General features: G+C 36.0%; 1 protein-coding gene across 1 annotated transcript in view; it reads right to left on the bottom strand.

Moving 5' to 3' along the window:
• Positions 1 to 21,651, bottom strand: part of WDR1 (WD repeat domain 1) — an 80,959-nt gene extending 59,308 nt beyond the window's left edge. The window contains exons 1-5 of the mRNA XM_053704139.1: positions 21,383 to 21,651; positions 19,220 to 19,341; positions 5,877 to 5,967; positions 4,835 to 4,982; positions 4,244 to 4,424 (exon numbers count right to left, since the gene is read on the bottom strand). Coding sequence (XP_053560114.1) covers positions 4,244 to 4,424; positions 4,835 to 4,982; positions 5,877 to 5,967; positions 19,220 to 19,341; positions 21,383 to 21,398 — 558 coding nt within the window. The 5' untranslated portion in view covers positions 21,399 to 21,651. The remainder of the gene's footprint in view (positions 1 to 4,243; positions 4,425 to 4,834; positions 4,983 to 5,876; positions 5,968 to 19,219; positions 19,342 to 21,382) is intronic.
• Positions 21,652 to 22,709: the final 1,058 nt, after the last annotated feature.

The following is a 22,709-nucleotide window of genomic DNA, read 5'->3' as shown; positions in this document are numbered from 1 at the left end:
ACCTGGAAGCCTTTGTTCTTTTGTGCTATATTCAAATGCACTGTGCACATACAGCAAATGTACATACATCCCCAAAACAGTGTTATCTCTAACTAGAAGCTACTAATACAAGTATATTATTATAATCCCCAGGACATACTTGAAAACGAGAGAAATATCAATGTATCCTTCCTGGTAAAATATTTTATAAATAAATAATAAAGCTTACAATGTCCTAGCTCTAACTAGAAGCTGCTAATAAAAATATATTATAAAATCAGGCTTATATAATGTTGTGCACAAGGATATCTCAGATTTAAGTCTCTAATATAAAACTTGCAAATATAACATTAAAATTGCATGTCCTAATTTTTTTTATGCATCTCAAAAGGACCTGGAAAAGATGCACTAAAGGGACATTATACTAAAAACAAAATCTTCAGTCATACATATAAAAAAAAAAAAAGCTACAATTATGCATATTAAATGCAAAAAGTGTTAAGAAGACAGTGTACTCAGGCAAGCAGCAGATAAGAGTTAAATTACAAGCAACTGTAGGGAAGCCCTTTTAAATGGGTTGGTATTACTCTTACCCCTCTCCATGAGATACTGATTTCTGCTGCTGCTGGTTTAATAAAGCTCTCCTACAGAGAATGTTGCAGTATTTATATTTTTAGTATTAGTAGTGGTTTCAACGGGCAACAACAGCTATTTTCAAATGCCAAGATAAATGAGCTTTGTAAATAATTTACTTTACTCCAGCATGTACAATGCACCATTGGGAGAAAAAGAGAGAGAAAAAAAGAGAGAGAGAAAAAAAGAGAGAGAGAAAAAAAGAGAGAGAGAAAAAAAGAGAGAGAGAAAAAAAGAGAGAGAGAAAAAAAGAGAGAGAAAAAAAGAGAGAGAAAAAAAGAGAGAGAGAAAAAAAGAGAGAGAGAAAAAAAGAGAGAGAGAAAAAGAGAGAGAAAAAGAGAGAGAAAAAGAGAGAGAGAAAAAGAGAGAGAGAAAAAGAGAGAGAGAAAAAGAGAGAGAGAAAAAGAGAGAGAGAAAAAGAGAGAGAGAAAAAGAGAGAGAGAAAAAGAGAGAGAGAAAAAGAGAGAGAGAAAAAAAGAGAGAGAAAAAGAGAGAGAGAAAAAAAGAGAGAGAAAAAAAGAGAGAGAAAAAAAGAGAGAGAAAAAGAGAGAGAAAAAGAAAGGACATACACACATACATATATATATATATATATATACGGAGTGCAGAATTATTAGGCAAGTTGTATTTTTGAGGATTAATTTTATTATTGAACAACCATGTTCTCAATGAACCCAAAAAACTCATTAATATCAAAGCTGAATAGTTTTGGAAGTAGTTTTTAGTTTGTTTTTAGTTATAGCTATTTTAGGGGGATATCTGTGTGTGCAGGTGACTATTACTGTGCATAATTATTAGGCAACTTAACAAAAAACAAATATATACCCATTTCAATTATTTATTTTTACCAGTGAAACCAATATAACATCTCAACATTCACAAATATACATTTCTGACATTCAAAAACAAAACAAAAACAAATCAGTGACCAATATAGACACCTTTCTTTGCAAGGACACTCAAAAGCCTGCCATCCATGGATTCTGTCAGTGTTTTGATCTGTTCACCATCAACATTGCGTGCAGCAGCAACCACAGCCTCCCAGACACTGTTCAGAGAGGTGTATTGTTTTCCCTCCTTGTAAATCTCACATTTGATGATGGACCACAGGTTCTCAATGGGGTTCAGATCAGGTGAACAAGGAGGCCATGTCATTAGATTTTCTTCTTTTATACCCTTTCTTGCCAGCCACGCTGTGGAGTACTTGGACGCGTGTGATGGAGCATTGTCCTGCATGAAAATCATGTTTTTCTTGAAGGATGCAGACTTCTTCCTGTACCACTGCTTGAAGAAGGTGTCTTCCAGAAACTGGCAGTAGGACTGGGAGTTGAGCTTGACTCCATCCTCAACCCGAAAAGGCCCCACAAGCTCATCTTTGATGATACAAGCCCAAACCAGTACTCCACCTCCACCTTGCTGGCGTCTGAGTCGGACTGGAGCTCTCTGCCCTTTACCAATCCAGCCACGGGCCCATCCATCTGGCCCATCAAGACTCACTCTCATTTCATCAGTCCATAAAACCTTAGAAAAATCAGTCTTGAGATATTTCTTGGCCCAGTCTTGACGTTTCAGCTTGTGTATCTTGTTCAGTGGTGGTCGTCTTTCAGCCTTTCTTACCTTGGCCATGTCTCTGAGTATTTCACACCTTGTGCTTTTGGGCACTCCAGTGATGTTGCAGCTCTGAAATATGGCCAAACTGGTGGCAAGTGGCATCTCGGCAGCTGCACGCTTGACTTTTCTCAGTTCATGGGCAGTTATTTTGCGCCTTGGTTTTTCCACACGCTTCTTTCGACCCTGTTGACTATTTTGAATGAAACGCTTGATTGTTCGATGATCACGCTTCAGAAGCTTTGCAATTTTAAGAGTGCTGCATCCCTCTGCAAGATATCTCACTATTTTTGACTTTTCTGAGCCTGTCAAGTCCTTCTTTTGACCCATTTTGCCAAAGGAAAGGAAGTTGCCTAATAATTATGCACACATGATATAGGGTGTTGATGTCAGACCACACCCCTTCTCATTACAGAGATGCACATCACCTAATATGCTTAATTGGTAGTAGGCTTTCGAGCCTATACAGCTTGGAGTAAGACAACATGCATAAAGAGGATGATGTGGTCAAAATACTCATTTGCCTAATAATTCTGCACTGCGTATGTATGTATGTATGTATGTATGTATGTATGTATGTATGTATGTATGGGTAGCACTAAAACAGGTGTGCTAGATCTGAAGCGTTTTGCGCATGCTCACATGTGCTTCATCAGAGAATTTGTATATAAAACCCACAATTTAAATAATGGTTTAAACATTCCTATGAATTGAGGAGATACATAAAGTGGAAGGGTCATTGAAGTCCTTTTTCCATTGCAGCTTGGAGCAGACAGTTATTTGCCAGCAATAGTGCAAAACACACACAAACACCACATTTATAATTAAAAAAAAAAAAACCATTAACAAAATCCATATATCTTATAATATTTTTAAAATTACAAGACATTTATGTTCTTTTCCTATAGAATAACAATCAGCCAAGTGTTGGCATTTTTATAACAAGCATCCTTTTTACTACAATTATTTTTTCAATAGCCAAAATCAACCAACCATTTGTCTGCTTTGGAGGAGCCAATCTGAGCTTTAGTCCACAGACAACAATGCTAGTTACGATCATAAAGTACATTGTTTTGCAGTCATCTGATAAAGCCAGTTAGGGACATACATGCAGCAGAGTTAGCCTTGAGAAGTCAGCAGGGTGCATTTCAAGTTATAAGAATTAGAAACTACTAAATTTTCAGAGATAAATTACATTACAATGAGGTAAAATAGATAATGACAATATATTGCAAAGTTGTTTCATTATACATAACTAAACATTTGATTAAAATGTGTCTACTGTCCCTTTAGAGGAATATCCTGTTTTACATTTGACAGGATCTAGAGTTCTATAGAACAAACATTCTAAGCAGGACTCATATGTCTGTCCACAAACTCATTTCATCAGCACATTCAGCTTCAATACAAATAAAGAGATAACGAGCACCTAAAATAAAACTATTTTGCATTATGCAAATTATTCAGCAAATCCATTCTCTAAATAAATAGCCTTTATAATCTCTTCCTGTCATTTGCTTAAGTCCAGCATTTTCCACATTCTTTTCAAGCCATAGCTAGCTTCCTTCTCAAAAAGACAGCAGGTTGTTTTAGCCTAATGCTTTACCATGATATGTGAAAACAACCTTCAAATAAACAAAATATATAAGTTTATAAAAAAAAAAAAAAAAAAAACACAGAGTAGGACTTAACCTTTAAAGGCTGTTATGACATTCTATTCCGTCCTAATCGTGCTGGGCTTTAGCGCCGTTAGGATGGAATAGAACGTCATAGCAGTTTGGCTGTCCAGAAGCGAATGGCCCTAGCATCATAGGGACGTCCCCCTGACGCCATCATTGAAATCTCGCAATGGCGGGATTTGAATTTGTCTACATCGGAACGTTGTTCCGATGTAGACAAATTGACCTTGTCATCAAAGGGTTAATAACCAATAAACAGAAACGTTTTAAACCTTAGTTTAGGGTGTAGTAGGTTACCAAGCTACAGAAGGAACTTTAGAACAAAACAACAACAAGATACTCACGCTTATGGTAAACTTGAATTTAAAAGGAGGTCCTTCAAAAAATGCAGAGCAGTTGTCATCGCTACCAGTGACCAGGCGATAGGGTCTTGTTTGCTTGATGTCCACAGTATTTATAACTTTGTTGTGGCCTGTGATTTCACCCACTGACGAGCCAGAATCCCACAGAAAGACTGATCCAAACCTAAAAATAAATGACTACATTATTTTTATATATATACCCCAGCTACACCTAAAACCTAGCTTGGAGAAGCTGGATCCTTTCAAGGCCTCACAGCTGTGAAATACAAATCCAACTTCTTCTATTGTGTCATTTTTATATAAATATACATACAAAATGTTCTAGCTCCTAAACCTATGGACTGACTCCTAGAATTGAAAAAGTATGTGTTTATGTTTTTACATGGGGTTAAATTTACGCTCAGGAGCAGGTCACAGCAGGTCAGCCAATCAAGAGCGGCAAATGCTTGACCGTGCCAATTAACTGATGTGTAGAGCATGGCAATTTTTGTATTAAATGATCCTTATAAAAAAGTAATAAGTTTTAAGAACAGCAGAAGAAAACAAAGGAGTTTATCTATCAAGTTTACTTACACCTCTCTTCCTTCTCCAACTACAGCAATTCTCTTGCTATCTTCTGTCCACGCTATATCTTTAATTCTTCCTGCGAACGGCTGATACTCGTATTTAAGAAGATGTTCTTTCTGTGTTGTGTCCCAAATTCTCAGTTTTCCAGAGACATCTGGAAAAAAAAAAAAAAAAGTCACCAATGTGTTTCAGTATTTTGTGCTCTCTGAAAAACAGGAAGTAATCAATAACTGAAGGAGATTATATATATATATATATATATATATATATATATATATATATATATATATATATATATATATATATATATATATATATATATATATATATATATATACACACACATATACACACACACACAAGTCCAGCACTTGCAAAATCTGATAACTGGGTTGCTAATAGCAACTTTTGGCTACATCCACAATTTTATAAACAAAACTTTCAATGTTAATTAAAAAAAAGGGACAGTAAACACTTTGAGATAGAAATAAAAATGAATTAAGCATAGTAAAATAACAGCAATATATTCTTTATTTTTACCCCCTTTTAATTTAAGGCTTAAAATATTGGTGGATTTTTAAAAAAAAAACTGAAAGACATGGCAGGTTTCACAAGCCTAACTCTACCACATCACTCCCTAATTTACAGTTTAGTATCTTATCTTTTCTGATGCAAAACAATAAAGAATTTGTTAACACAAAAGGCAGTGGCAAGCTCAGTCATCTCCAAGTCCAGACAGTCTCATCCAAATAAGGTAGTGGGTGGGTTTTGACAACTGAAAAACAGTTGCAGCAAAGAAGGTGTTTTTTCTGTTCTAATAACGTTCAGACTCTGCTGACTTGTTAGTCTACTGGAAGACTGCAGACAAATGTAATAAGATGTTTAGTGCCCCTTTAAAAAGAGAGAAATATAAGCTTGAAGAATATAAAAAAATAAAAAAAAATTGAAGGGTGGAGGATATGTTAGACAAGCAAAGACATGTTCAGGTAAATACATATGTTCATTTTAGCCCAAGGACATGACTAATTGCAAAATGCTGTCAGTTTACCTCCAGATGCAATGTAGAATCCACTGGGAGCGTACTTGGCAACAATGACTTGCTGAGCATGTTCTGTGTAGATATCAGCAATGGCCGGATTCTACAATTTAAACCAAAATGATTAATATTACATCACAACCTCTAACATTCCAATAATTTAAACAATTACTGAGGTGTGAGATTAAAGACTGCATTTCCTTTTTGTATTTTCTTTATAGGATTTCACTTTTTGAAGATTTGTTGTTGTTTTTTTTTCCCCCCTTTCCTTTTTTTTTTTTTTTTACTATTAAAGCGGACATAAGTCAATAGGAGAATATTAATGTAACAATATTGTCAATATAAAATGGGTTAAAAAAAAAAAAAATCAGCTCCTAACACTGATCTCAGAGATTACTTAGCTGCTTATTAGCAAGTACATTCTTGTGCAGGATACTGACAAGCACATGCATGCTAACCATTCAATGCCTGTCTAGGTGAGTTCTGCAGACCAGCGTAACACTGGCCTTTATCTGGTCTGACAGCACACACAAAGATCAGATAAATAAATACATAAATACAAACAGTGTTACATCTACAACTTGAATTGCCAGGGACACACCAACAGCACTCCTCTTTACACTTCATATGAGAAGTATTCTGCTGCATTCAATGTCACAAAAAAGCCAACACAACTAGATTATGCAGAAGTATTGGTTCACAAGTAAGTATCAAGTATATGCAAAGGTTTCATTTAATTCCCTTTCTGCAAAATGCTACTTCCCTTTCCTTCAAACTAGATAAACTGCTACGTCATACAAACGTCTGAGAATAAAAAGCAACAAGATACACTGTATTGTACTTAACCTCTTAAGGACATATGACGGAATTTTTCCGTCATAAAACAATTGAGCAAACTGAAAGCTGTGTCCTTAAAGGGTTAAAGTGAATGTAAAGATAAATGAATGAGTGCCCGGTTTTTAAAATTATTAATAAACAGGGGCACCTTCATTCATTAAACTTTAATGCTGTACTTAGCACCTCAATGACAAAACCGGCTTCCTCCAATCATGGTGTGGCCTCATGAGATGAACATTCTGGGGTGCACGCCATGATTGGAGGAAGCCGGTTTCGTCATTGCTGAAGTACAGAAAAGCTGCAGGCGGAGGATCGCCGGTCTGGTTTTGCTGAAGAAAAAAAAAAGGTATTTAAAAAAAAAAACAAAAAAAAAACGCTGCAATGTAATATTTAAATGAATGAAAGTGCCCCTGTTTTTAATAGTATTTTTAAAAACTGGGCACTAATTCATTAAACTTTACATTCACTTTAAAGGATAGAACACATTATGTATGTGTATTACATAAAATCAAACACTGCAAGAAAATCTGCATACCTAATATTTGTTTTAAAAGAATGTAAAATCTGCAGGATTATGCAATCAGTCCTAGAATACACTCATCATAGCTTTGTCCAACAGATGGACATTCTCAGGCAAACTGCACTAGGCACCCCAGGTCTCTGGCCCTTCTAAGGGAAGATGGAAATGCCCAATTAATCAGTTAAAGGGACGTTAATATAAGTGTTAAAAAGTAAGAATTTAACTGTGTCTTATGCATACAACAGTTATATTTTCTTTTTAGACTTTTATTTCCCAATAAACAGGGAAATATCATTTTAAAAGCCTATACATAGGAATATTGAGATCACTACAATAATAATAATCACTTTAACGCTTTAGCTTACTTATTCTGTACTGAGAGGATTTTGCAAGTTAAAAAAAGAACTGTACTAAAGAAAATCATGTTACTTCTTTACACTACTAATCGTAGGATAAAGCCATGCTAAGCTTAATTTATTAGACAATCCGGATTATGATAATGATGCCCCTTGGATTTGTGAAAAAAATCCAAGGGGCAGAAGCAGAAAATGATCACAATTAGAAAAATGGACGAAGGTGCAAGTGACTACATGTGGCATTCTATATACCCTTATATGTGACGCTTTACCAATTCTAATAAATATTTCAATTCATGAATTCTTTATCTGTACATTTTCTCCTGAAAATTCCACAAATCATGTGGTAAAACACTGGAACTTAACACCAGGTAAATCATATTTGTAGACTAATCTTATCCATTTTTCTATTTCCTTATGTGACCCTGGATTAAAGGGACAGTCTACTGTAACTTAGTTTCCCCTTAATGTGTTTTTTTTTTTTATGAGAAATTGTTTGTTTTAAGTTTTATACAAAATAGCTGATTTTGTTCTTTGATATCACAACCCATTAAAATGGGCTGATCTTGCAGATAAATCATATTCCCTTATTTTAAATTGCTTTGTATACACACACACAACATACTTCTTTATCATATCTCATTATGTATAGGAAAGCCCAATACTTTTGAGATATTACTTATCTCTCCTACCTTACACTAAATTAATTTCTTCTGCTGGCTACGATTACATAGTTTCTCTATGGCCAATACTTAACGACCAGCACTGTACCCTGTACAGCACTGCTTTACTGGGCCTTTTTCTGCCAACAGTGGCGAGATTGTGCCATTTCTGCATGCCCAACGAGTGGGGCAGGAGAGAGAGCGCGAGAGAGACAGACACACACTCCCTCTCTGCATCAGGTAGCGGTGGTGCCGATCGTCGGTAGCGTGGGAGGGTTAGGAGGGAGAGGCGGGAACATATGGGACCACTACACTGCAGGAAAAAAAAAAAAATCAATACTGAGAGCGGGAAGGGGGGGTCCTAGAGTGTTGAGTGGGAATAGAGGGTACGGGAAAAGATTGCATGGAGGGGGGCAGCTACACCACAGAAAAATGCGTTGATTTAAAAAAAAAAAAAAAAGGAACAAAGATACATGGATAGAAAACTGGGTACTGACAGACAGCTGCCAGTGCATAAGATGGCAGAAACTAGTTAGAGGGGGGAGTGTTAGAGAGCTTTTTGGGAGGTGGGAAGGTAAGGAAGTAATCCTACACTGTAGAAAAAAGAAAAATAATAATAATAAAAAATAAAAGGACTAAATCTTCACATTGGCAAATTGTCTGCCAGTACCTAAGATGGTGGTGACCAGTGGGGGTGAGGGAGGCAATAGAGCCGTTTAGGAAAGATCAGGTAGGGATCAGGGGGTGCGAGGGTGATCTCTACACTACAGCTAAACTTAACCTTACAAGCTACCTGATTAACTCCTTAACTACCAGGAATTTAAGATGTGTGGTACAAAGCTGTAATTGGCAGCCTTCTAATTACCAAAAAGCAATGACAAAGCCATGCATGTCTGCTGTTTCTTAACAAATGGGATTCCAGAGAAGCTTTTACATCCATTTGTGTTATGACCGCATAAACGGTATGTGAATAATTTCAGTGAGAAACCCAAAGTTTGTGAAAAAGCCAACATTTTTTTTTTTTTTTTTTTTTTTTTAAATATGATCTAGAGCTGCAACAACTAATCGGCATAATTGATAATAATTGATTATGAAAATAGGTGTCAACGAATCTCATAATCGATTAATTGGTTTGCAATTAGTTGGACTGTGCACAGCACCAGCTGCTTTACTCCAATGAGCTCCTGCACATGGTATTGTGTTTTATGGTTATGTCCTTAGCCTAAAGGACGTCTACAGATGTTTACTTTTCACTTTTTCAGGACACTGTTTCTTTTTAAGTTTACAACTACCCCTGTCTTATGTGCAACCCAGAAATAAAATAGGAGTCACCATTTGTATTGTTTATATTAAATCAGGTGATTTGGGACTGTGCTTTGCATGACATAGTGCTGAGCTTGTTATTTACACCTAGCCCTAGATTGATGGCATTTGTTATATGAATTGATGTCACTATTACCTGTTTGCACAATTATTAGCGGATTGCTTGCTATTGCTGATTATACGTACTCTATAGATAAATGTGTAAGGCTGTGTCCTGTTACTGATATATAGTCTATAGTTTTTTTTTTATATATTTTTAATTAATTAGAATATGTACCAAATTCAACCTCTGTAAATATATATCTGTTATTGTAAGAGTGGACTAGATATTTGTTACCCTAACCTTATAGCTGGTTGTATACCATTGCATATAGACATTCAAGATATTTTTTTATGTCAGAAGACCAGGCTTACTATGTTAAGAGGCCCCTTGCATTGGTGGAGAGCTAACAAAGATAAATAGCCCACCTTGGTAAAATTTACAAACCCTCAGGCACCTCAACACCACTGAGCACCTCTTCTCTGTTGCAGGCAAAATAGCTTGCAAAAAAGAACCAGCCTTAGCCAGAAGCATGTGAACATGTTGACATTTTTGCATTTCAATGCAAAGTTTCTGAAAGAGTGAATAACAGAATGTTATAAACAGTGATAGTCTACCCATTACTAGTTCTACCTCTTTTCAAACAGTTTGTGGTTTTGTTTTGCTTAATTATAAAAATTTGTTCGGCTGCTTAAAAAATTTGTGCTAACAGAGAAGTTAGATAAGTTTTTAACAAACCGCCATTTACCAAAATCATTAGGTTTAAAGTTTTAAAAAATTTTAAGCTACCCACAGCGAGCTCCAAGTGCCGATGTATTGTACCTAGGTGGGAGGGGCTTAAGGGTAGCATACGTGCCAATACATCGGCACTTGGAGCTCGCTGTAGGTAGCATAAAAAAAAAAAAAAAAAACTTTAAACCTAATATGATTTTGGTAAATGGCGGTTTGTTAAAAGCTTACCTAACTCTGTGGATCGCAAACAGTGATAACATTCAGCTAAAAATAAGATACTCTTTATCGTTAGATCATTAACTCCTATCCGTAATTACATAGTGGATGCATGAAGGAATCAGCACCCACTTTAATGGTCCTAAATTGTAAAGGATAAAAGGATTTGGTGAAATGGATTAAAATTGTGCTACTGTTTAATATATATTAGCTTGAGGTGCATGCTCAACCCCTATGTGGGAAACTGTTGACTACAGTGTTGCAAGAATCAGTGTGTGTATGTGATTAAACACAGAGTGACAACTGAATGAATCTTTTTGCGTAATAACACAATCTAACTTGGTGTTTAAATACACAAAAAAAAAGGGGGGGGGGGGGGATTACAAGCACCATATACAGCCTACTAATATATAAGGAAACAGTGCGTCTGTGTGATAATTATATACAGACTTGGATTATAAGATCCTACAATATATTAGAGATTTGTCAGATGGAATGAGAGACATACGACATGTATCAGAATAGATTCTATGTTTGAATCAGAGCTGCCCACTATGAATAATAAGCTCACATAATTGATATTGGGAGTTGTATGCACCATAATAGTAAAAGGTGTCTAGGGATATAGGCTTCTAGTTATAAACTAGTGAGTGTCTTAAAGAGATAGACACCCGCTATCTGAGGGATAGATATATAACACTGAGGCATTGACATTATCCATACTAGATGATAATTGTATGCTACTACCCTAAGCCCTATGGTCTCATTTTTTAACTTGTGTTAATCCTTTATGTTGGTCTGATTAGCGATGTTGCGGAAGGGGTGGACTGATAATTAACCCTTTCATTCAGATGACATAAAGGAATTGTATGTGCGTGATATTTCCTGTGTGTCCAGGAAATTTTAACATGGTTACAATAAAGTTTCACTTTTTAATGCGTGTATTTCTTTAATAACTCCACAATCTTTATATATTGTTTAATCAACATCGTGCTCAATTCAGCATAGTGGAAGTATCCACTCCCAAAAATTTGTTTGGTTCTACTTGAATCATAACAGAAAGACCAAGCAGGACTACAAGGCACTTGTATTAAATCAAGTTTTGAGCTTTATTTGTTCAGATGTTAAAATCCACAAAGACGAGCCTGACAGCTCCTAAGACAAAGTGTCTTACGCGTTTCGGCTTAGGGAATAGCCTTACTCATAGACATCTACTTGAATCATGCAAGTTTAATTTTGACTTCACTGTGCCTTTAATTAATTCTTCTTCAGATGAATAGGCCTCAAATATAGCACTATAAAGGACTTTCTATCTATACCTTCTTTACAGTTGCTAATAAAAACCATTCCATGATGCATCTGTATAAAACAGCATCTTTCAGGTTAAATGAAACAACTTGAGATCACTATTTGCATACGAATAGAAATCACAATTCTGCGGCTGGATTAGTCACGTGTGATGCAGTTATGTAGCAAAGATAAACTCATCAATAACATGAAATGCAGGAGACTGCATAAAACCAACACTGAACAGAAGAATAGTATTTATACACATAGGGAAACACATTTTTTTTTGTAAATCTCTGCAGCCACTGAAGTTATTTGTGAATGACAGAACAGAAGGATTCAGAAATGAAAAAAAATGCATCAATAAAAAGGATTTAGCAATCCCTTCCCAGATGCATTACCACAAATATGAACAGTAATTCAATATGTTACTTTAAAGGGATATTGAAGGAAAAAATAAACTTGCATGATTCAGACAGTGCATGAAACTTTCCAGTTTACTTAACTTTATCTCTTTTTATTATTTGTTGAAACGTAACTCCTTTCTATGAGACCAGGCAGGTTAAAGGGATACTAAAACCACATTTTTTCTTTCATGATTTTCAAGCAACTTTCTAGTTTACTCCTATTGTTAAATTTTATTCGTTCTCTTGATATCTTTATTTGAAAAGCCAGCCCATTTTTGGTTCAAAACCTGGGTAACGCTTGCTGATTGGTGGCTAAATGTAGCCACCAAACAGCAAGCGCTACCCAGGGTACTGAACCAAAAATGGGCCAGCTTCTAAGCTTATGTTCCTACTTTTTCAAATAAAGATAGCAAGAGAACAAAGAAAATTAGAAAGTTGCTTAAAATTGAATGCTCTATCTGAATCATGAAAGAAAACATTTAGATTTAGTATCCCTTGAACAGCATGCAAAAGGGAAGATGTAAATTTAATACAGTTCCCCATTTGCTTTTATTATTAAAATGTATTTGATTCTTTTGGTAGTCCTTGTGAAAACATACTCAGGTAGGCTCAGGGCACCAGTGCCCTATTGGGAGCTAGCTGGCAATTGGTGGCTACACGCTGTGTCATTGGCTCACCAGACATACTCAGCTATGTCTCTGGAGTGCATTGTGTTTGCAGAGGAAAGAGCATTTTATTTTTGAACTTTTAAGCAATATAACTGCAGCAACCAATCACCAGCTAGCTCTAACTAGTGCATTGCTGCTCTTGAGTCTACTTAGGTATGCTTTTCAACAAAGGATTCCAAAAGAATAAATGGGAGACAACCTGCAAACAAAAACCTAGGAAGAACATCAACTAATCACGAGACACATCTCAGTTCCTACGAAGAGAACTTTTCTATTGCTATAATTATTAAAGGGGCAGTATAGACCAATTTTCATATAACTGCATGTAATAGACACTACTATAAAGAAGAACATGCACAGATACTGATCTACAAATCCAGTATAAAACCTTTTAAAAAATTACTTGGAAGCTCCCAGATTAGCACTGTTGATGAGTTAGTCTGGGGAAACAAGAACAGTAGACATTCCCAGCACAATTTTCTTAAGCATAAGCAAAACTATACATTTTTACAAACACACTCTCAGATAGACTATATAAATGGATCATCTACAACAGTGGTTCTCAACCAAAGTGACCTCAAGGCAGACATACATACATACATACATATATACATATACACATACGCAGCAGGGATTTGCCCTATCAGTAACTAAGCAGTTCAATGTGGGTTAGTGGGGGCCCTGGAGTGTGGGTGTCCTGCCGAGGGTCTGTCGCTGTGAGGGACATGGAGTGTGAGGTCTGGCCCTGGAGGTTGGGGGCCCTTTCTTTGGCCCTTAATGTTGGGGGTCCTGGCTCTGGAGGTTGATGGGCCTGTTGGGGTTAGGGCAGGGAGGCTACCATGTTCATTTGCATAAATTTGAATACATTTGGGTCAGTGTGAGACAGTTTTCCTGGGGCCTTGATTGGTCTCAGTCTGCCCTTTGTGTGCAGTGGGGTAAGAGTGTGCAGTGGGGGCATGACAGGTCAGGGCCCACCAGCAGGGCTATCACGGCCCGGTACTGGGCCACGGCCCGGCTGTTGAGAAACCAGGATCTACAAAACATTTATGCAAATAAAAATCTAGTGTACAATGTCTCTTTCAGGTTGAAAGTCTAATAATTCAAACACAGTTTTCAAGATTATTTAGAAGCCCTGTTTATTTAGGCAATTAAAAAAATTTTGTTTTCCTGGAAGATTTGGCAACCTGCTAGTAAATCAGCCATTCTAAACAGAGTGCGGCAGACAGTACCCCAGGTCTCACAAATAAACAAAACACTTATCACTAAAGAGAAAATAAAGTAATTTTATAAATGTATAATATAGAATGTACTAAGAAAGAGAATATATCTCTGAATGGTTTGCAGGATCCACTCTAGCCCCTCTGGGGTTAATGGTAAAAAAAAAAAAAAAAAAAAAAAAAAAAAAAAAATCAGAGTATAAGTTTTTTTACCCCCCCCCCAATTTAAAAAAAATAAAATAAAAAATGTAAGATAAAAATACATATTTTATGGAAGGAGACTGCATCCAGAGTCTGGCGTATGCATTGCTACACTGGAACAGACCAAACATTGTTAATAAAACTCAGTCAGGCGGTTTGGTTTCACAGCAGGGAACATTAGTATTTAAATATTCTGCTACAAGGAGATTCACAGAAGTGTCCTAATTACTGGATTCTAATTGGTGGGGGGGGGGGGGCAGCCATCATTAATACATTTAATAAATCATATTAGAGAGTTCCCATACACAAAAAGCACCAACTGGATGTTTATTCTCTTCTTTTAGAAGAGACCTTCGTTAATAATTAGAAACATTAATTTACCACTTTGATAAATTAAAAATGTAACCACAGTCAGAAATTATATTGACTTTCATTAAACAATCTCAGAAGTATTCTACATTAGCAGGGTCAATCAGTGATAAAAAAAAAAAAAAAAAAGTTTTTTTGAAGAAACTTTCTATCTAATATACATTATAATCTAAAGATTATTAATTCTGAAATATAGATTAGTTATCTAATTATACATTCACAATGTCATGTTCTCCAAGAGGTTTCTAGCATATTATTTTGTTTAATTTTTCCATCTTGAAGATATCAAATATTATTGGTTTTGTAGTTCCCAAAACAGTGAATTTGTGTCTCCATAAATAACATGTCCCTTCTTCACAGCAAAAATGTTATAAAATAAAAACAGGAGTTGAGAAATAGACCTTAAAAGAGGACATGATCATGAAGAAAAAAAAAAAAAAAAATACACCAAGACACACACCTTTTGGATTTCAGATAGAGCACACAATTTTCAAATTTGCTTCTATTATCAAATGTGCTTCATCCTCTTTAGTATCCTTTGCTGAAGGAGAGCAATGCTCTACCGGGGCCTAGCTGAACACATGGGCTGAGACAGTGACAAACCGCTAGCTCACAGTAGTGCATTACTTCTGAGCCTACCTAACTATGCTTTTCAACAATGGATTCCAAGAGAACAAAGCAAATTAGATAAGAGAAGTAAATTGGAAAATTGCATGTTGTTCTAAATCAATGAATTTTGACTTTACGGTTTCTCGAATGCTATTGCTCCCCAGCAAATTTATGTACACAGAATCAACTCATATTAAGGAATGAAGTAGAATAGATCTACACAAGAACTTAAGTGTGAGGAGGGAAAAGAAGGCATTAAAAATTAATTAAAGTCAAGGTCAATTTTGATGAATTAGTGCCCGGTTTTTAATAATCCTATTAACAAGGGCACTTTAATTCATCAAAATTGACATTTCACTCATTTTCTTCAAAAACTTACCTTTTAATCCTGACATCCGCTGCAGCGCTTCGTCCGCAAGCCCTCTTCGCGGGTCCAAAATGACGAATCCAGCTTCCTCCAATCACGGCGTTGCATCAGGCCATGATCCCCAGGAAAGCCGTGATTGGAGGAAGCCGGATTCGTCATTTCTGACGTAAGAGGCTTCTGACGGCCGTGGGAATCGCTGGAGCGGCTTTCAGGATTAAAAAGGTAAGTTTTTTAAGAAAATGAATGAAATGTCAATTTTGATGAATTAAAGTGCCCTTGTTTTTAATAGGTTTATTAAAAACCGGGCACTAATTAATTGAAATTAACCTTCACTTTAAATATAATGTTATTGCTATAGTTAATTAAACGTACATAAATTATTATTTTTCTCCTTCCAATAAAGCACAGCTGAAAAGTTCATCAAATATGAATGATTACTATGCATATCTAATGATATAAACCAAGTTAGGTCTGATACAACCGGAAAAAATTATCTGAAAACTTATTCTAAAAAAATTAAAAACATGATTGAAATCAATTTAAATCAGTATTACCGACTATAGATTTAAATCAAATCCACCCTGTACATTAGCCATTATTATTACTATTTTTTCAGAAAGCACCTAATAAGGAGTTTTACAGTTTAAGCACGATTATAGCAACAACAGACGTTCCTTTATTTTATGACTCACATACAGAAGTACACTGCACATAGGGAGTGGTAGTGACTCACGTCTATCAAACAAGTCCTAAAGGCAGTAATGGACACTGTAGAATAGTCCAATGTATAAAAACGGACAGTAAGACTTACAAGTGTACAATATGTACACACTTTGCAAAATGTAGACTGTTAGGCTAAGCTTAGTTATTGCTATTTTGTTAAAAAAAAAAAAATTTACAGCTCTATTCTTTAATCCATCTCTACCGATCAAATGCTAGAGGGAAAAAATAAGTAGTACTATCAATATTAATTACATTAAAGTTACACTATCTATAATATATATATATATATATATATATATATATATATATATATATATATATATATATATATATATACATACATACATACACACATACATACACATACAGATTTTTCTTAACATACAAATATTGTTCTAGACAGATACTTAGTCAGCATAGAGACACAGGAAGGGACTTCATGTAAAGATTACATAACTTAAAAAGAAATTGAAACAAGAAAATGACAGATGAGTTTACAATTTCCCTGTTTGGTATTTCAGTGACTCAATCATTTAAATCTCGTCTGCCCGCCAAACACAATTACTGCATGTCCTACTATAACATAAAGTGCATGTGCATTTGTGCACTTCGGGTGCTAATAAATGTGGAAGAAAGCGACCGCAAGTTGGATTTGGCTCTTTTCAGAGAGAGTGATTTATTCTTGTGAAAGTGCAGCACGATAAGATCTTTGCAAATCCAGATCTCAGTGTGTTGCACTTTCACAATATTAAATCCAGCTCTGAAAAGACACGAATGCGGCTGCCCTGTTCCGCATTTATTAGCGCCTGAAGTGCATGAATGCACATATCTAATAGGCAATATGTTAGACCTTTTTGAACACTATACAAACTATGTCACATGCCTTTAAAATAACACTGTATTAAATCACTATAGAGAAATATGTTCCCTATAGAAGTAGCTTCTCAGGTAACAGTCAACAGCAGCTAGCATATCACCATCCGCCTAAAACTATTAGACATTTTATTCTGCTTTCAAGGAAGTCATGTCTCATGCACATTCAAGATTCTCCCTTCCAGAATGTATAATCTTTAGTTATACCTAGTGCATTCAGCATGACAGTAGCAACATCCAAGTATAATTATGTTACGTAATAAATATCCCAAAAATGTTTATGCTCAAAACTATAAATCTAGTCCTAACCTTTCAGAATATGCAAGGCTGGGAAAAAAAAAAGTGCACAATGTTTTTATTTTCTGGGGGTGGGGCCACTTGCTATGAATAAGGAACTACAATTTTACGTAAGACTGGAAATGGCAAATTCAGTTGAATAACAAAAGGGTTAATATTTATGAATTTCAATTAAAATGACAATGGGTACTATATGTCAGTGACATGTTTTTTTTTTTTTTTTTTATATAAAGCAGGTAGTAATGATTCTCACTAAGATAAACCATAAACATGCACCTACATGTAGTTGACTATGATCATTAGGGTCTCAAAAATATTAACTCTTTAAATGTTTAAACTGCTCCAGTAACAACTTTTTTCTTATTGAGGAAGTGCAGTAAAAATAAAATTGGAACTTTAGTGGGTGATTTCAAAAGAATTCCCAGAGTACAATAAAATAAAATCTGTTTTGTAGCATTTAATTTAACAATTAATTTCCTTCTTTTACTGTGCAACCTGGCAACTCTGGAACAACCTCATGCCACTCCATATGATGTGACCAAAGCCTTGAGCACACCTTTGTATGCCAGCCCCTAAATGGCTCAAAGGCCATATCCTTATTTAAAGGGGCAACTTTGCATTTAATCATGTGCAGGCATTACACACAAGAGGATTCATTATAGTGTTTTAGAAAAGTGTCTAAATTCCCCTTTACAAGTCTATAGGCATTTTGAAGTTTAAATAATTTGATAAGCTTTTCTAAAGCATTGTGATAGACCTCAAAGCAGGAAAAGTAACATTACTAAAACAGTTTGAATTAAAAGGGACATGAAACCCAACAATCTTTTGTGGTTCGGATAGAGCATACAATTTTAAACAACTTTCCAGTTTACTTCAATTATCTAATTTGCTTTAATCTCTTGGCATCCTCAGATGAAAAGCATACCTAGGTAGACCCAGGAGCAGAAATGAACTACTGGACGCTAGTTGCTTATTGGTGGTTTCACAGAGGTGTATTTTGGCATAGGCAAACAAGGCACTTGCCTAGGGTAGCAGATTGGGGGGCAGCACTTTTTGAGTCTCACTACACGCACTCACCATATAGACACACACACTTGAACATAATCATTAACTTTGAAAATGCCATGGAAAAAAGGGGTAGGGGGTGGTCAGCAGAATTTTGAGTTCCTAGGGCAGCACAAAACCTCAATACGCCACTGTGGTTTCACATATATGCCTCTTATCATTGGCTAACCCAATGTGTTCAGCTAGCTCCCACTAGTCCACTGCTGATCATTCAACAAAGGATGCCAAGAGAATGAAGGACATTTGATAGATGTAAATGGGAGGTTTTTTTCTAAAAACAAAACAAACTATACTCTGAATCATAAAAGATAAAAATTGGATATTGTGTCCTTTTAAAGAATGAGGTCTGTAAACCAGGTGAAATGTTATTGTTACAAAACTGATAGACACATTTCATACAATATTCTCAAAAGCAAATGAATGAAACAAAATGTCTTACAACAAAAGTAATAGTCATAGACACTCGACTGCCCTATTGGATTGTGTCCCTATGTTTGACAGTTGTACACAGAGCCTGCTTAGAGACCTTATAAATATGTCTATGTTTAGAGAATGACAACAGTGTGAAATGCCTACAAAACATTACCTCGATATTTCTGATGATGACACATTTTCCATTTGTATATAGAAAGTTGTTGCCCTTGGGGTCTCCTCCAATAATTTTGGCTGCACCTCTTTCTACCTGAGGAAGACTTGCAAAAACTTTCTCTAAAATAAAAATATATATAAAAAAAAATAAGAAGAAAAACTCAAAATTATATCAAATACTCTGTCTAGCACAGTTTTACATAATAAAAAAAAAATTGAATTTAAATCAAACCCAATTTATAAATGTGTGATATCCGAGACATAATACAATAACATGTCCCAGTGCATTACAAAAATATATTACTGCCCCAAAAGTTAAAGTATGTTCAAGAACAGCAATGCACTGTGGCTCCTATAAGGCAATCAGGATCAACATATGCATAAAGTCACCAATCACTGGCCACCTCCTGTTCAGGACTTGTGCAGCAGTGCAAGAGCAACCATGTGTTTTTATGTGTTATTTTATTATTTCATAAATACTTGTAAGTAACATGTTCACACATCACAATTGTTTTTGTTTTCAGAAATACCAGCATCTGCATAGAAACATTATACATTGTAATATCTGTACCTCCTTACTCCTCCATCAGTACACATATGCTGTTATAAGAGTAGCATAGCTATAATAAAATCAAAAGCCATTTCCAACAGGTTTATTTTAAACATACAATACAGGTGGCCCTCGTTTTACAACGGTTCAATTTACACCGTTTCAGAATAACAACCTTTTTTTCCAGTCATGTGACTGCTATTGAAAAGCATTGAGAAGCAGTGCATTTATTAAAATAACCAGTAGGTGGAGCTGTCTGCTTGTGTTGCAGCAAAGCCAAGCAAGCTGAACTTAATCAGTTTAACCAGACCTGAGCTATCAAGCAGATTTCAAAGGAACAAGATCTTCCTGTCTATAAATCAGTCCAGATTGGAATGCATAGAAAGAACTGTTTGCAGAAAAATGCAAGTGAAGTCTGTGTTGTGTGATTATTTTATTAGGTTTATAATGCTGTTTAGCAAATGTTTTTTGTTCATTTAACTTAGTTGAATTATATATTGTGTGGTTATTTTAGTAGGTTTATAATGCTTTTTAGCATTTAAAATAGTCATTTCAAAGCTTTAAAAATAATGTATTAGGTGTTACTTAGGACAATTTTGAGAGGGGCCTGGAACCTATCTCCCTGACTTCCCATTGACTTACATTATAAACTGGGTTTCAATTTACAACGGTTTCGATTTACAACCATTCCTTCTGGAACCTAACCCCGGCGTAAACTGAGGGCTACCTGTACTCTGTTGTGAAGAAGATGAGCTGCAGATAAAATGTACTATGGCCCCTGGGCCACAGGTTAGAGAAGCATGTGCTAAGTAAAAGGTTAGAACAGAATAAAGCAAGCTACAATGAATCCAGCTATTTATAAAGACACTGAAAGACCACAACATAAAACAGACACCTAGGCCAGTGTGTAACTGTAAATGCAACAGGTAAAAAGGGAAAGGAACAAAGTAACTGACAACCAAGCAAAAAACACTGCAGTGATGGGGTGTGGAGAAGGCAAGGCTGCTTACGTGGGTGGATCACAAGTGATATTCATACCACAGACTTCTAGTGTATCCACCTTTTCCTAAAAGGAGCTACATTATAAGTGTAATTATCCATTTAAATGCATGTATTTAGCATCCAATACACAAATAAAAAAAAAACATAAACTGCACCGACAAGATACCAAAGTTGAGGCATTATGTTAGTAATTAATGCTAAAGAATAAAAATAAATATTAGCAGTGTATTCAAAGCTTCCGTGACAGCCAAGGGGTTAAGGAAATGTTAGGGTTGTAAAAAAAAATAGTATTGCAGCTCACACTGGCAAATGAGAGGTTAAGGAATTCTTAGAATGATAAAAAAAATGTTAGCAGTATCACAACATTCGTTGGACAGTAAAGGGTTAACATGTGATACGGTTAATAGAAACACAATTGCAGTATTTAATAGTAAAAAATATAGGAGCTGAGTAATTTGCATCCATAGAAGTGATAGTCCGCAGAAGTGCAAAAGGGTGTGGATGGAATGTCTACAGCTGATTGGAAATGGACAGGCCACGAATGTAAAAAAAAAAATCAGCCCAGCCTATGTGCATATGCAGCAGGCTAAACACACAGCGCGTACTCACTGATCTCGTATGGCATCTTCCTGCGCTGGCGCTAGTCACAGCAGCAATGTGAGTACAAGCACCAGTCTTGTATGTATTTAAGCGGCTGTGCAGCCCAGGGCTCCCTCCTCAGTCACTGCGCCGCGCTTACTTCAAACCCGGAAGACAGGCATCCAAGCTTGCGGCAGCAATGTCTCCCTGTGGCTTTGACCATATATGGTCAACAATCTAACCTCCTCTGCTCAGGCTCCAGCCTTACTCCCACCCTAGCCGCCTCCAGAGAAGCCGAGCTCAGACTGTCACAACAGTACCACGGCCGTGACGTATACGGGAGGGCTTATTTTATGTAATCGCCATCTTTAGGAAGGGCAATACGGTTTAAATGTTTATGTTGAAGACTAAAGCGTTGATTACGTTTTTCAGTTGTGATTGTGACATTGAAATAATGACAACTTTGTACATGATATGATTATGTTATTAAACTGTGTTTTTCTGCGTTTTAAACAAGCTCAAGTTTCATTCATTCATTCCCTTTAGGAAAAAAGTAAGATCATGACTTCCTCAAAGATGAACGCCTGTTATAGTGACGTCTCATTAATAGATACTGTTGTCATCGCTTCGGATTGGGACGTCTGATTGGGATGGGGAGTGTTGGTGTCTGAATGGTGACAACTAGAGTGTTACAGTGAAGTCACTTACATGAGTATTTGCCTTATAAGGAAAGCCAAAGAAATGTCAAACCAAACCACTGATATCTAGTGTGACATTTGGAGTTAGGAGTTTTATGAAAAGGAGTTCAAAGATTACATGTGTTTTAATCAATAAATTCCTAGCTCAGACTATGCAATTCTAAGCAGGAAGTGCACCAAGAACAGTAGATGGTCCTGTCATAAGTTCTGGCATTTATTTTCCTTTGATTCACAGTTGTGACAACTTGAAATATATTTGTAAGTGTTCTTTTAAAGGGACAGTCAAGCCAAAATGCAACTGTCATAATTCAGATTTAGATCACACCATTGTAAACAACTTTCCAATTCACTTCCATTATCTAAATTAGCACAATATTTTTATATGCACACTTTCTGAGGCGCCAGCTCCTACTGAGCATGTGCAAGATTTACAGTATAAGTATATGCATTTTGTGATTGGCTGATGGCAGTCACATGATGCACTAGGGCATATTCAGAAAAATTGAAACATTAATTGGCACAGTGTCAGTAAGACTAGGAGTTAAAGAGGTATGAACCTCGGTGCTACCCCACAATATACTAGTTGAATGAGAGGGGAGGAAAAGGAATGGGCAAAAGGAGGGGTTGTTAGAACTCAAAACTCCTAAGAGAGTAAACTA

This window comes from Bombina bombina, chromosome 2, assembly GCF_027579735.1.
Source record: "Bombina bombina isolate aBomBom1 chromosome 2, aBomBom1.pri, whole genome shotgun sequence".
NCBI lineage: Eukaryota > Metazoa > Chordata > Amphibia > Anura > Bombinatoridae > Bombina > Bombina bombina.
Note: the sequence above shows the minus strand (reverse complement) of the source record. Positions and strands in the feature narration are given on the sequence as shown.